General features: G+C 54.5%; 1 protein-coding gene across 5 annotated transcripts in view; it reads right to left on the bottom strand.

The window, feature by feature from the left end:
- Positions 1-201: 201 nt before the first annotated feature.
- PDE4A (phosphodiesterase 4A) overlaps positions 202-15235 on the bottom strand; it is a 41964-nt gene continuing 26930 nt past the window's right edge. For 3 of the 5 annotated variants that reach the window (XM_072947669.1, XM_015241037.3, XM_072947670.1), the window contains 14 exons: positions 13815-14006; positions 12851-12887; positions 12659-12729; positions 11792-11841; positions 11523-11635; positions 7853-7946; positions 6102-6325; positions 4889-4987; positions 4630-4794; positions 4289-4388; positions 4014-4168; positions 3653-3775; positions 3090-3272; positions 202-1009 (listed from right to left, as the gene is read on the bottom strand). In XM_072947669.1, coding sequence (XP_072803770.1) covers positions 320-1009; positions 3090-3272; positions 3653-3775; positions 4014-4168; positions 4289-4388; positions 4630-4794; positions 4889-4987; positions 6102-6325; positions 7853-7946; positions 11523-11635; positions 11792-11841; positions 12659-12729; positions 12851-12887; positions 13815-14006 — 2296 coding nt within the window. In that variant the 3' untranslated portion in view covers positions 202-319. Of the gene's footprint in view, positions 1010-3089; positions 3273-3652; positions 3776-4013; positions 4169-4288; positions 4389-4629; positions 4795-4888; positions 4988-6101; positions 6326-6432; positions 6858-7852; positions 7947-11522; positions 11636-11791; positions 11842-12658; positions 12730-12850; positions 12888-13814; positions 14007-14896; positions 15216-15235 lie in introns of those variants that run through there. The other 2 variants (XM_072947672.1, XM_072947673.1) reach the window with 2 other exon arrangements.

The following is a 15235-nucleotide window of genomic DNA, read 5'->3' as shown; positions in this document are numbered from 1 at the left end:
CAGGAGCATCTACAGTTGCTGTGTTTCATCCTGGTTTTTTTTTCTTTTTTTTTTCTTTTTCTAAAAATGTAACAATTAAAATTCCAAAAATAAAATCCCTTCCGGGACCTCAGCCCCCTGTTCCCCAGCCCCCACCTCCAAAAAGAAGCCCCGTGGGTGGGGGTGGGGAGAAAGGGGAAAAAAAGAAAAGAGAAAAAAACCCACTTTTCTGTTTTCTTTTTTCTCAGGAGGCCCAAGAGTCTTTGAGGCAGTGGACAAGGTCGGGGGGTGATGGTGGTGGTGGGAGGCAGGGAGGGCAACAGGGTGCAGGGGCTGAGGCTCAGGTAAGGTCTCCAGCTGACCCCCACCCTCCAGGAGTTGGGAGTGTGGGTGGGTCCTCGCTGGATGTCCCTGTGCAGGCACAGCATGCCCTCTTGGCAGCCTGATGCTCTTTTTGGGCCCCCACCTCGGCCGCCATGGAGGGGAGGCCCAGAAGGCCCGGGTCCTCCTCTGCAGGGGGCAGGGTCCTCAAGGCAGGCAGAGGGAGGCCCTCAGGAGACAGGGCAGGGGGAAGGCTGCAGCCTACAGCATCCACAGATGCATCTGGGGACGCGGACTCGTCCTGGCCTGGAGCCACACTATCTGCCGAGTCTTTTTGCTGTGTCAAGTACATTTCCTCTACCTCCACCTCTGTAGACTGGTACTGGCCATCCACCTCCAACGGGTCCTCAGCGGGGGATGCATCCTGGGCTGTGGACAATTCCTGCACTCCAATTTTACCCGGGGCCGTGGACAGCTCCTCCTCCTCTTCCTCCTCCAGCGTCAGTTCAAATTGGAACTTATCTGGTGGAGGAGGGTGGCCTGGTCCCCCGGGCTCCTCCTCGGGTGGTGGCGATGGGCTCTGTCGGATGGCGCTGTAGTACCAGTCCCGGTTGTCCTCCAGTGTGTCCAGGATATCTTGGGCATCTGGGTGGACCAAGTCAGCCCACGTCTCCCACAGCGGGTGTACAATATAGTCAATGAAACCCACCTGAGGGAGGGCGAAAGAAGGAATAAACCAATGGGGGTGGTCTGTGGTGCAGATGGCACCACCATGCTGTGGGAGCTAATAAAATTTAAAAGATGCTGATCTCATTTGACCTAGCAATCTTGCTTCTCCAGATCCACCGAGGAAAAACTCTTGCACAAGTAAGAAAAAAACCCCCACATATGTGATGTAAACAAAAACTGGAAACACCTCCATGTATACATCAGTTGGGGATTCGTTTTTAAAAAATCGTGGTACATCACAGATTTCATTATGGCATTTACAAACTTTTTTTAAAATTTTACTTTAATGGAGGTACTGCGGATTGAACCCAGGACCTCATGCATGTTAAGCATGTGTTCTACCACTGAGCTATACCCTCCTCCTCCCATTATGGCATTTTTTTTTTTGCAACAGAGAGAAACTAGAAACAACTTCATGGCAGACTACTGGCTAACACCATGATATCATCTTCTCCTTATTGACAGAATCTTGATTTTTTTTTCTTATGGGAAGCAATGCTTCCACCTGAAAAGTACATTTTCCAGCCCCTCCCTAGCAAAGAGGAGGTGGCCATGTGGCCACCTGTTGGTGGAAGATGCTGGGGACTGCCTCAGCTGGCAAGACCTTTCCTCTCTGGAATGGAGCTGGAATGACTGCAGCTTCACCAGCCTCAATGATCACAAGAGACACCTCTGAGGAGAGAATGCCCATGCTTCAGATGATAGAAGAGAAATGCTGGAAGTTCTGGGGTGCCTGCTAACTTTGTGAAGCCAAAGAGAGCCAAATTCCCTTTCTCTAGACCTTTCTTACATAAGCAGAAAAAAAAGATGAATAAAGCTTTATCTTGTTTAAGTCACTGTGAATTCCTAACTAGTAAACACTTAAATGTCTGTCAGCAGGGCAATGACTACACAAACCATTATCTATTTCTGTCTGTGGGAATACTACACAGTAGTCAAAAATGACAAACGTAATCTATTGGTAAAAATGTAACCAGATCTCCAAGTCACTGTTGGGAAGAAAAGGCAAGCTGTACGTATGAAAATAGGTATATATTAGAGGGGAGGGTATAGCTCAGTGGTAGAGGGTGTGCTTAGCATGCATGAGGTCCTGGGTTCAACCCCCAGGACCTTCAGTAAAATAAATAAGTAAAATAAAATAAACCTAATTACCCCCCCAAAACAAATAAAAGAAACAAAAAATAAATAAAATATTTAAAAAATAGGTATATATTGATATAATTTATATATATTTTTTAAAAAGCTAAACCCACAAACTATTGCTATTAAGTTGTCTGTGAACCTAAATACATAACACAACAAATAAAACTGGCTTTCATCAGGGGTTGGGGGTGATGTGTGTGCCCAGGGGACATTTGGAGTGTCTGGAGACATGTTTGGTTGTTACCACAAGAAGGGGAGGGTGTTGCTGGCATCTAATGGGTGGAGCTCAGGGATGCTGTCCTGTTGGACAATGCACAGGACAGCCCCATCACAGAGTATGATCTGGCCCCAAAAGTCAGTAGTGCTGAGGCTGGATAACCCTGGACTGGAAGGGCGAACACACCGAACTGGGAAGAGGAGGGCTTACCAGGGAGAAGATTGGAAGCTGGGAGGGTGAGAAACTCTCACATTCACACTCTGGTGTTGTCTTTTATGAGACTGTGTTTCTGCCCCCCTTATTAAATTAAGTAGGCACACAATGAAGACAAGTCATTTTATCTCATTTCAAAATCCACCAAAACTCAGGCACAGTATCAGTGGCCAGGTTACAGGGAAGCTGAGAGGCTGAATGGACATGAGGTCTGTAACCAAGGGCCAGGTAAGTGTTACTATCGATGCTATGGTGGTTGCTACAAATGAGTTAGAACTGTCTGGGTGCAGGTCTACAACTTAGCCCAGAGGCTCAGTTCAGTTGTTCTGAGGAGGAGAAAGTGTTAACTATTTCCCACCAAGATAGAGAAGGAAAAAACAAACAAAGAAAAACCTAACATTGTGGATGGGCAGGTTAGAACCTCCTGGGCCTGGGAGCTCCAGGTCAAGATGCCCTGCCCTCTTATAGCGGGACCCTGAGACTGTACCTGAGACTTCTCCACCGAGGCCGTGTGCTTGTCGCACATGGGGCTGATCTCCATGCCACGCTCGCGTTCACGGTCGCCCTGCTGGAAGAATTCAGCCATGATGCGATCGGTCCACTGGCGGTACAGCTCCAGCGGCTTGGTGGGGTTGCTGAGGTCTGCGCAGTGCACCATGTTCCTCAGGACCTGCAAGGGGTGGGGGACCTTCAGAGGCCATGCTCGCGTCCCAGTTTGAGGATTCAGACTTCCTTACCTCCCACCTTGGAAGGAGAGTGGGGAGAAGGGGTAGTGGGAAGATGGAGAGAGGCAGAGTTATAGGAAAGAGAAATAGGTGGAGAAAGGGGTTGCTGAAAAAAGGGAGAGGGAAGTAGAGGAGATGGGGGAGATGGGATGGAGAGGTAGGAGTTAGAAAGGGTTAGATGGGAGAGGAGAGAAAAAGAGACAGGACGATGGGTAACCTGAAAAACCTGGAAGCTGGCAGCAGAGGGAGGGGCAGTAACCCAGACCTAAGCAGGGAGGGGAGGGAAACGGTCCAGTCTCCTAATACGGTGTGTGTGTGAGGGCACCTGGATGCGGTCGGAATAGTTATCCAACAAGAGGACCCCCGAGCTGGTCACTTTCTTGGTCTCCACCATGGTCTTCAGGTCAGCCAGGAGGGTCATGTGCTTTGACATGTCCGTGGCCAGCACCTGTGGGCAATGAGTTGTCACAGGGGCCACTGAAGCCTGGCGGCCCGCTGTAACGACATGACCCAGGCATCTGAAGTTTTTGCTCAGCACAACCAGCAGCCTGCACAACCCTTCCCAATGGACGCCTCCCCACCCAGGGACTTTTCCAGCCCACCCTCAGACCTGGCCCTCCCCAAAATCCCTCCCCCTCCCCAAAGGCGACCATTCCCGCTCTGGCCCCACCCCTCGCCCAGCCCACCATGTCGATGACCATCTTGCGCAGGCTCTGCCGCTGGCGCTTGCTGAGGTTCTGGAAGATGTCACAGTTGTCTTCCTGCAGCAGCTTGAAGCCCACGGCCAGGTGGTGGTTCTCCAGCACCGATTCGTCATTGTACATGAGCGCCAGCTCTGAATCTGTGGCCCAGGCCAGTCAGGGAGTCAGAGGAAGGGAGGACCCACCAGGGGCGCCCGCAAGGAGGGGCACTGCAGGCCCCGCCTCCAGCCCAGCAGCCCCGCCCCTGGAGGGCCACTCACTGGTGTTGATGAGGAACTGGTTGGAGACCCCAGGGTGGTCCACGTCATGGATGGCAGCCGCAAAGAGAGCAGCAAGAATCTCCAGGTCCGTGAACACGGCCTTGGGGGGAGAAGTGAGGGGGGTCAGAGAGAGGCAGGGGTTAGAAAGATGGCAGGTCAGAAAGACAGGTTAAGAGAGGGATGGGAGGGGGTCAAGAAAGATGGGGGTCAGGAGAGAGAGAAGCAGGGTCAGAGAGATGGACGTCAGACACCCAGGACCGGAGAGAGAAACAGGAGATTGGAGATGGGAAGTCACAGAGAGAGATGGGGCTGGGCAGTCATGGGGGCCGGGCAGTGCTCACGTCCAGCGCAGGTGTGGCCAGCAGCACGTGGGTGGACTGCAGCACGTCCGCCGCGTGCAGGCTGTTGTGGTAGGCCACATCAGGGTGGTAATGGTCCTCCAGGGTAAGCATATATGTTACCATCGTGTCCACCGGGATGCGGAACTTCTTCAGCAGGTCCCGCTCCTGGGGGTGGGTGTGGGAGGCGGTGACTCCCTGTGGCCCCTCAGCTCCCTGCCCCTCCCTCCTCACTCATCCTGCCCCACTCAGCCCACCCTACCTGGAATATCGTGTACATGATGCAGCTGAGGGAACGGCCCCTGGCGTAATCTGACACGCAAAAGATGTTCAGGCCCCACTTGTTCAGGTTCTCTAGTTCCTGGTGGAGATGGAGGCCAGAGGTCAGGAGCCGCCAAGGCCCAGGGCCCTCTAGACTCTTTCATAGGAGTTCAGAACCCTGGTCTGAAAGTGGCACCATTATTGCTCACCCAGTGGGTGGTGTGCTCAGGAGCACAGAATTTACTGCCCAGGTTCTACTGGGTCAGAAAATAACAAAGCAACTCCACTGACTGTCTACTGAATGTGTATTATCCACCAAGAATTGCATTAAGCAGTTGATTTCACATGGCAGATGAGGGAACCAAAACTCGGCAGATGACAGGACTTCCCTAAGACCCTGCATCTCACAAGGGTCAAAGCTGGGATGTGAACCCAGGCTGGCCAACCCCACAGCACAGCTCCGCCTCTAAGCTCAACTGCTCATGAGTGCTGGGAAGAAAGGAAAGTAGGCTACTTTTCCATGTCTCCCCAGAATCCAGAACAGCACCAGCACCGAATAGGTGCTCAATGAACACTGCGTGACTGAATGGAACGCTGGCCAGCGCTGGCACACAGAGGGTTCCGATAAATGCCAGCTGAGTGAGTCACTGAGCGTGTACTGAGTCAGCTGTACAAATCAATGTGGGAGCCCCTTGGCGTAACGTTTCATGGAAAAGCCAGGAGACGAGGTGAATCCAGGTCTGGCCTGTAGTGGACGCTATTTGGGTTGGGCCCAGATTCCCTTCACTGGTCAATGCCCCCATCCCTCCTAGCAGCTGGGACAGTTGCTTACAAAGACTCAAAGCTGTCCATTCTCAAAGATGTGCTCTTCCCCACAGGAGCTATATGGAGGGGGTAACACCATTCACCCTGGGGACAGCTCCCAGCCAATGACTGACACAAGGGTATAAAAGGCCAGCGTGCTTGCCTCAAGGTGGGGTCAACTCGGTGGTTCTGTTCACTCTCCAGGGCTCCCTGTGGGGTCAGGCTGAGGCCAGACTCCCGCTGAGACCACCTCCTTCCTATCCTGCTCTCTTTACTATCTCTCTCCAGAGAGTCTCATAAAGCAGGTACACCCGAATCCTCATCCCAGGCTGACTCGAAGCCCAGTCCTTCTTTGGGCTGCAGGAGAACCCTGCCCCTCTCCAGCCAGCCCCCACTGGGCCCCCACCCACTTGGGCCAGGAGTTCCTCTTGGTCGGTCTTCACGCCAAAGCGAGGGATGTTGGAATCATTCAGGCTGCTGCTATGCATCAGTTTCTTCACACCAGTGATCTGAGACATGGGCTGGAACTGTGGCCCCAGGGGCGGGGGCTGCTGGGAGGGTCTCTGTCGTGGTGCTTGATGTTTTTCTCTATCCTTCATAGTGGGTGATGGGATTTCCACTTCATTCTGCTTGTCTGCAGAAGACAGAGGAGGGGCAAGCATGAGTACCCCACAGAGGCTCCCTCATCTGGTCCTCAGGCTTCCCCCACACCCCCCACCCTCATGCCCTGAAAAGTCTCACCCAGGAGGGCAGACCTCTTCTGGGTGTCACACTGTTGGTTATTCATGGAATGGAAACCAGAAGGAAGGTAGGAATTCTGGGAGGTGGTGGGCTGGAGTGGGGACCGGGGGGCCAGCCCGCAGCTGTGGGGTAGCCCTAGTCCAGTCACCAGGTTTGACAGGGGGGTGGCGTGGGAAGTCAGGAAGCAGGTTGGGGCTGCTAGAGAGAGCCGCTGCCTGCCCTGGATAGGCAGGGAAACTTTTCCAGCAGGGAAGACACCCCCATGGTGACTGAGAGTGCTGGTAGGGGTGGACAGCGCTGGGAGGTGGGAGGGAAGGGTGCTCTCTGGCTCCATGGACCCCCACCCCCACCCCCTGGACACCAGCCTGCCTGGGGGCCAGCCCCAGGAGCCCTTTTCCTGAGCTCTTATGGGCTTCCAGAGCCCAGCCAGGGCCACCCATTGTGACCTGGGGACCACCAGTCAAAGACAGGGCCTAACAGGGGTCATTTGCATGCTGTGCTCTTATTGGCTGGATCTCAGAACTCCAGAACACCACACCCCCGTGGGCGGGAGCATTTGAAACTCTGAAACCTTTCCAGCCTGGTTGGAGGGTATCCTGAATTTGGGGACCCACCTTTGGTGATAAATTACCCTGAGTTTGTGGGGGATATCCTCAGCTAGGGCTCTTGGGTTCAGAGGTTAAAATGAGTTGGAGGTCTCCATGAGCTTGAGAGTTCTAATGAATTCGTCTTCAGGGTTCTACTAAGTTAGGAAATTCTCCTAAGTTTGGGGAATCACTTATAGGTTCTCAAGCTTGAGGATCCCATTAAGTTTGGGTATCTAAAGTTTAGGGGGGGTCTACTGAATTTGGGGGATCACATTAAGTTTGGCGATTCTATTGAATTTGGGAGACTTTTCAGCTCAAGGTATTTTTAAAGGCTTGGGGGTCTTTTATGGGCTCTTAAGGGCAGGGGTTTCCTTAAGTTTGTTAACTCTACTGCATTTGGGCAGCTCTCTTGAGTTTGGGGGATCTTCTGAGTTTGGGGGAGCAAATCCAAATTTGGAGATTCTATTCAGTTTGAGGAGGCTTTTCAACCTGGAGGCATTTTAAAGTTACAGATTTCCATTTGAGTTTGGAGGTTTCCTGAGGTCTTGAGTTTCAGAGTTCCGATGGGATTCCACTGAGTTTGGAGCCTGGAGTTGGAGCTTTTCAGCTTGGAGAGATTTTTAAATGTGAGGGTTCTATAGAAGTTGAGGTCCCACTGAATTTGGGGGCACTAGGCATGTGGGAACTCTTGAGCACAGTGACTTTGACCTTTGGGAGTTGAGAGTCAGGGTCCCTCCAGCGAATGTGAGCAACAGGACCCAGTATTTGGGGTGGACCCCTGCAGTCCAGGTATGCACCCCTCAACACAGACAGAAGTGCTGCCCTTCACTCACCTAGGAATGTGGTGGAGATGTACTCAGAGACCTGGTTTCCTGACCTGCTCATCTCTGACAGGTGTGTGAGTTCACGGTTTAGCATCCTCTTGAACTAAAGTGAAGGAGGCAAGAAGGAAGGAAAAATGGGGTCATGGCAGGGGTGTGGGTGGGAAGTCAGTCCCTTCCAAGAAACTTCTGAAGACCCCGTGAATCTCTCCTCCATCTCTACTCAGCCAACAGAGCCCTCAGAAGGCTGCTAGAGGGGAGGGTCACCTCTTCCTCTCCTCCCGGCTCTGGATGGGGGTCCCCAGGCTTGGGGAGTCAGAAACTCAGCATATCCTTCCCTGTCTGAGGAAGAGGGGCTCCTCTCACCATATTCCCCACTTCTCCACCCAAGGAGGAGCCAGAGGGGCACCTGTGGAAGGGAGGGGCTCCTGCCTAACAGGGAGCCAATGGGGAGTCAGGAGAATCCTGTCACCATGGTGATGGGAGTCTCCTTAGCAACTCTCCCTCCAACCAGCTGCTGAGCTGGGGAAAGGGGGGCAGGTCGCAGGCCCCTTAACCCCTGCCTTCCCAGAGCTACCCCTGGCCCAGGTCTTCCCAGACAGGGACCCCACTTCCTGGGGTCCTGGCACCCATCCCCCAGAGTGATTTGGAAGGAGGGAATGCAGTCTGGAAGTTCTGGGTGGAGAGGTCTGTCCGGAGCAGGAAGAATAGTGAGCTGAGGAAACCCTAGTTCAGTCACCCAGGGGAGGGGGGTTCCCATCATAGCCCCCACTCCCCCAACCTCAGAGGGGTGGAAAGATGCACAGATGAATGGAGTATACCCAGAACCAGGCTTAGGGGCTCCTCCCGGTCTCCCTATATCACTTCACACAAGCGTCTGCTGTGACATTGTACATGAGAAAGGGCATCAGCTCCCCGCCCCCAAGCTCCACCAAAGCACCCCCAAGGCAGGAGCAGACCCTGCCCAGAGAGGCAGGAGGGATGCTCAGCAGGAACGGTGAGCCCGAGTGCCTGGGGACCAGCACTCACTCCTCCCAGTGCTGCCAGAGGCCCTGGGTGCACATAAAGAGACACCCATACACACACAAGATGGACCCACAAAGTCACGCAATTGCACAGAGTCACAGACTCCCATGTAACACAGTTCTACACAGCCCAAGACACACAAATCAGGGAGCATACACAATAAGGCAGTCAGTGACACTCGGGGTCACATGCCCCAGAAAAATCACACAGCTCTGGGCTCATAAACATGGCCCAAAACAATCAGAGCCACATGATCTCAGCCAGAGCCACCAGGGCCACGCCACGACCCAGGCAAACAAGCATATGGTCAAGGCAGCCCCACACCACGGCAGACACACACGCATGTCCACTGACAATCACACTTGGGGAGAGACCCACACCCCCAGCCACCCGCCATCCACGCCCAGTCCTGGGCCACACACATAGACACAATCACAAGGCTTCATCTCCAGGCCACACACGTGCACAGCTACACACACAAGCTCAGACTGGGGGCTGGAGGGTCCGGGGTGGGAGAGCCAGGGCCAGGTCACCTGCCCATCCTCCACCCTGAGTTCCCCTACCTGGTCCCACCAGCCCACCAGCCACGGCTTGGAGCAGGTCTCGCAGAAGAAATCCACCAAGGGCATCTTGGAGTCTTAGCCCCGCTCAGGGCTGCCGCACACAGAAGCTGGGCTTGGGGAGTCCGGGGGTTAGCAGCTACCGTGGGGGCGGGTGCTGGGCAGTGGAAAGGGGAGCCGCGGAGGGGCCTGGGCCAGCCCAGCAGGGCTGGGGGCTCCCTTCCCCTCCGCGCTCCCAGCAGCAGCCCTGGTTACATGATCCGCCAGCCCCTGGCCCTGATGGGCCTCCCCGCAGCTGCGGTGGTGGCTGGAGGCGGCCGGGGACCCCTGCCCATGGAGGGGGCAGGGCGAGGGTCCCTGGAGGAGGCTTCCGAGGCTCTGGGCTCTGTGTGTTCGCCTGTGTGCGTGCGTGTGCGCGCTCACTGCAGCACTGGCAGGCTGCATGCGATGTCAGGTGGTGCCGGGCGTTGGGGGGGGCGTTAAAGGGGCATTGGAGCCCACGGGCCTCAGGCAGGACCCAGGTGGGGTTGCCGGGGATGGGCAGGGAGGCACACACACACACCCCCTAGAGAGGATGTTCCCTCTCCATAGACACACCCAGAAACAAAGACACACACCCACATGGTCCACACACACTCAGACACACCTTCCACACCAATATAGCCAGACACTTGACACATTCACAGCCTTGAACACACACAGACACCAAAATGCTTTCAGTCCTACACTGACCACACACACACAGAGTTACAACTCTGATGGCAACATGTTTATAGGTATACAGTTGAGAACACAGAGATACAAATGCCTTCTGACACACCCCTTCCAAGAACACAGACTCATACCCAGATATGGAGACACACACTAAGGGCCAAATACTCATCCTGGACACACAGACACACTCAACATATTCACAGACACACTTGCAAACAAACACAAATACCCATGTGGCCTTAGACACAAATGTGCCCTGACAAATCCATAAGGGAGGAGGGAGGGTCTAGCTCAGCATGCATGAAGTCCTGGGTTCAATCCCCAGTACCTTCATTAAAATAAGTAAGTAAGTGAATAAACCTAATTACCTCCCCCTGAAAGCAAAATCAATCAATCAATCAATCAAATATTTAAACAAAATCCATAAGGGATTATGCACAAACCCACAGACACACACACACACACACACACACACATCATCCCAGAAATACACCTGCAGACCTACATTCAGAGAAACAGTCACATTCTCAGATGCTCAACACACCCTGAGGGACACAATCGCCCTCAGACTCGAATGTTCCCAGACTCCCAGACAAACCTCCACCCACAGGCGTATGCACCCCCCACAACACAGACACTCCCACCTGCACATTCATTTCCTGATAGGCATCCTCCCACAAGGGCTGGTGTAACGCTGCACAACTCCAGGAAGCGTCGTTCACATTGTCTGCTTTCTGAACGGTACCCCCTGGAGTTGTTCAGTGCACAGCCTGCACAGCTGTACTTAGAAGCTTTGCACCCTCCCCTGAAACCCTGCAAGCACACACACACACTCACAAACACATGGAGATACATACCCAGATTCACACCTAGACCAATTCACACCTCTAGACATACCCAGCCCTCCAGCACAGCCCCATACACTTACAGCCCCGCATAATTGCCTGTACACACCCATATACTCTCCACAGATACACATGTACATGCTGCTCCTAACGGCTCTTCCCAGAACCCGACCCGTGCTGCAAATGTGTAGCCAACAAATCAACAGTCACACAAACCCATAGCCACAGATACACACTTATAGACCATACAAACATACAACCACGCCCTCCAAGAGAGATGGTCGCCTGCGAAAAAATGTACAACCAGACAGACACACACACACACACACAAACACACAAACTAGGCTCCTCCAGCCCTGGGAGAAGTCATAATCTATAGGAGCTACAAGTCCTCAAACTGCCACCCAGGGAATGGCCCCATCGCATATGCTCTATGCCCAGGTTGACCCCGCCCACCAGCCACGCCCCACAGTCAACCCTGTCCCCAGAACCCCTCCGCCCCCAAGCCGTTGGCCCCACCCCGCAGGCCTTGCACACCTTGTGGGACGCCATCTCGCTGACGGAGCGGTAAGTCTGCATGGTCTCCAGCTGCTCCAAACACCAGTCCAGTTCCTCCAACGTCTCTCGGGCCAACTGCTGACACGTCTCCTCTGGAAAAGGGGCAGCGGGACAGTGATTGGGAGGGTTCACCTGCAGACCCCCAGAGGTGATGGGGCCCGCCAGGGGAGTAGGGTGCTTGGAAAGGGGATGGGACCCCCACTGGGGCAGCAAGAGGGCCCTTTTCCAACCCCCCTGGGCTTGGTTACCTGACAGTGTGGCCTTGCAGACGGGGGTTGGGCCACCCAGCGGGGACCGCCTGTAAAGAAAGGGGCTCCAACATCAGCCTGAGCCCCCCCATCTCCATCCCTACCTTCCTCTCTCCATGAAAAGTGCTCGTTTTCCTTTTTCGGAGCACTCACTGTGACCCAGGCATGTTGCCATGTATGCTGCCCATAGCCTCTCACAGAGCCCCACAGCCCATTTTACGGATGAGGAAACTGAGGCCCAAGGACTTCAAGGCTTCCTCAAGACTATGCGGCTGGTCAGCGGTAGGGTCAGGTCCTATGTCTCCAAATTCTCTGCTTCCCCGACCGTCCCTCCTCCCAGCTCCTTGAACCTGAGGATGGCTCAGCCCCCCACTCCCAGAGGGACCAGCAGTGCTCAGCTGCACCCCTGCCTGCAAATAATAAGAACTACTTCTATTTAGTGACCTCTTACACGTGCTGCGCAGTGTTCTAGCACTTTCTATAGCTCATCTTTTGAACTCCTTACGGCAGCTATCCCATGGAGAAACTATTAAATTCCCACATTACGGAAGGGGAATAGAGGCACCACAGGAAGCTATTTGTCCCAGCAAGTTGGCATCAGGGCCAAGAGTGGCCCAGAGGCTGGGGTGCCTGGCTACCCATGGCCTGACCACTACGTGTCCAGACCCCTCTATCTGTATGTATAAAAGTTTTCACGTCACAGGTATTTGAATCGCAAGGGTTTACTGGCTCAGAGCGAGCTGTCGCTTGAACAGAGACTCAGAGAGGTCAAGTGGCTGCCTGCCTGAGGTCACCTGGCAGCGCAGAGTTGGGCCCAGGTGTGCTGAGCCTCATGATCACAGACACTGGGGCCCAGCCTCCACTCACTTGTTGGTGGGAATGGGCACATTGGTCAGGAGCGAGAAGTTGCTGCGAACGCTCCGGAGACTCGCCAGCACCTGGGTCGGGGAGCAGCAGTGAGGAGAGGGGTCCACGCAGAGGGACAGCTGGGGCTGGGCCCCTGTCCCCAAGCATGGGGGAGGGTTGGAGACCCATCCCTCCTTAAGGTTGGGGTCTTACCTGGGCAAACGGCGTCACAATGAGGTCCTCTGCATGCCTGCAAGGACAGGGGCAGGTCAGGGGTCCTCACAGTGGGACCCCCGAGGGTCTGGGCTGGAGAGGGGCTAGGGTGTCAGCTAAACAAGTTTCTAGGGTGGTCACTCTGCAGAGGCTGGGCCCTGGGTGGCTGATGGGCAGGAAGGGGGCTCTGTGGGGAGGGGAGAGGGCACTTACACCTCACAAGGGTGGCCACGCTGCAGGGGCCGGTCCTGAAGGAAATGGTGGTTAGGGAGGGGAGCTCAGGGGGGTAGGTGGGGTGGGGAGGATGGGTACAGAGACAAAAGGAGGGCAGTGAACACACTACAGGGCTCGGTTGGTGGGGGCAGTGGGTAGGGAGGGGGGAGGAGGGCTGGAAGGAGCTGGGGGAAGGTGAGATGGATGCCTCCAGGGCTCACAGCTAAGTCTGGGCTGGAGGAGTCAGTAAGAGGGAAGGGGGCACAACAGGTCTTGGGGGTGCTCATACCTCAACAGGTGGTCATGCTAAGAGGGGGACTGGCTTAGGGAAGCCTGGAGTGGGGAAGTGGGAGGGGGCTCAGCCATGGTGGACACTCTGGGGGTGAAACAGTGGCAGGGAGGGGCTCAAGTTGGGTTCCCTCTTTGCTGGAGGGACAGGCTGAGGTGAGGCCAGGCCCCCAACACCACTGGGTAGGAGTGGGCTTGGGCAGGTTGGGTAGGGGCTGGGCCTGAGGGAGAGGCTCAGTGCAGCCAAGTAGGGGCAGAGATAGGGTGGGCACTTGTACCTCACTGGGTGGATCTGCTATAAAGGGACCAAGTCCTTGACTGGGAATTAGGGTCTATTTACTTTTCACTGGGGAGGGCAGGTGGCAGGGGAACTCAGGCAGTGCACCCACTCCTTGCTGGGAAGGGCAGCTTGTGCTGGGGCCAGGCCTGGAAGAGCTGGCAGGTAGGGACAGGGGGTGCTCACGCCTCGCTGGTGACCGACGAGTTCCGGGACATGGTCTTGGGTGACATGTCATAGTCGCTGTCTGAGCGGTAGAGGAAGGACTCTCGGCGCTGGCTGGTGGCCACCCCGGCATGCAGCACGAGGCCCGGGCTCGCCTGCGAGTCCAGGGGGCTGCGGCCTGGAGATGGCGTCGGCCCATTCTCCGCCTCGAAGCTGAAAGGGGTGGGTGGGAAGAGGGGTCAGGGGGGCTGAGATAACGCTGGGGGGCAGGTCGAGAGGAATAAGGGGACCAAGGAAATTCCTAGCAGAGATAGAGAACATTAAAGACTGACAGACAGCCCCAAAGAGACAGCAGACAGGGAGTTTACAGAGATCAGTTACTGAGCACCTCTGTGTACCAGGCCCTGCTGCAGAAGCTGGGGACACAGCAGTGACAAATCTGCCCCTCACAGAGATGACATGGGGAGGACTGGACATAAACAGGTTAACCTAGCAGCAATGCACACCCCAAAAGTTGTGGGGTCTTCCTTGGCTCTACCCTTTCCTTTGAACCTCAAGTCAACCTCGTTGCCCAAATCGATTCAGAATCTGCCCACCTCTCACCACTTCCTTGGCCAGTGCCCCCTCATCACTTGCCTGGGCCAATGTATTTGCCCCTGTTCTGGTCCCCAGCTCCAGTCTTTGCCCCTCAGTCTGCTCCCCAACAGTGGCCAGAGGAAGCCTGTGAACACCTGAGTCAGGTCACATCCCTTCTCTGCTCAGAACCTTCTATGACTCCTAGCTCGCTCAGAGCAAAAGCCAAAGTCCTCACTGTGGCCCACAAGGTCCTGCCCCATGACCTCCCACTCTACCCTTTACTCACTCTGCTCCAACCATAATGGCCACCTTGCTGTTCCCTAAACAGTCCAGATATATTCCTGCCTCAGGGCCTTTGCACGGGCTATTTCCCTTGCCCAGATCTCCAATGGCTCCTCTTTCATCTCCTTCAGGACTCCTCTCAAATGTTGCCTCCTCAGGAAGGCCTCCCCTGACCAACTCATCTAAAATTTCTGTCTCTCACCTAGTATTTCTCATTTCCCTTCCTTAAAATAAATACTACTTACCTGACACGTTCTATATTTTACTTCTTCACTATTTGTCTTCCTTTCTAGAAGTAAGCTCTGCAGAGTACAGATTTTTGTCTGCTGTGTTCACTGCTGTATCCTTTGGGCCAAGAATATGGCCTGGCATGCAGTGGATGCCCAATAAATGTTTATGGCATGAATCAATGTATGAATGAATAAATGAATCAATCAATATATGGTCTGGATTGTGCCATGCAGAGAATTAAAAGTAGGTGGGTGAGAGCAAGTTATTGGAGAGGTGATTGTAGCTGTTGTAGTTAGGGCAGGCCTCTCTGAGGAGGTGACATCTGAGCAGGGCCTGAAAGAGAAGGAGCAGGC

This window comes from Vicugna pacos, chromosome 22, assembly GCF_048564905.1.
Source record: "Vicugna pacos chromosome 22, VicPac4, whole genome shotgun sequence".
NCBI lineage: Eukaryota > Metazoa > Chordata > Mammalia > Artiodactyla > Camelidae > Vicugna > Vicugna pacos.
The sequence above is the reverse complement of the archived record's forward strand: the minus strand, read 5'-3'. Positions and strand labels throughout refer to the sequence as shown.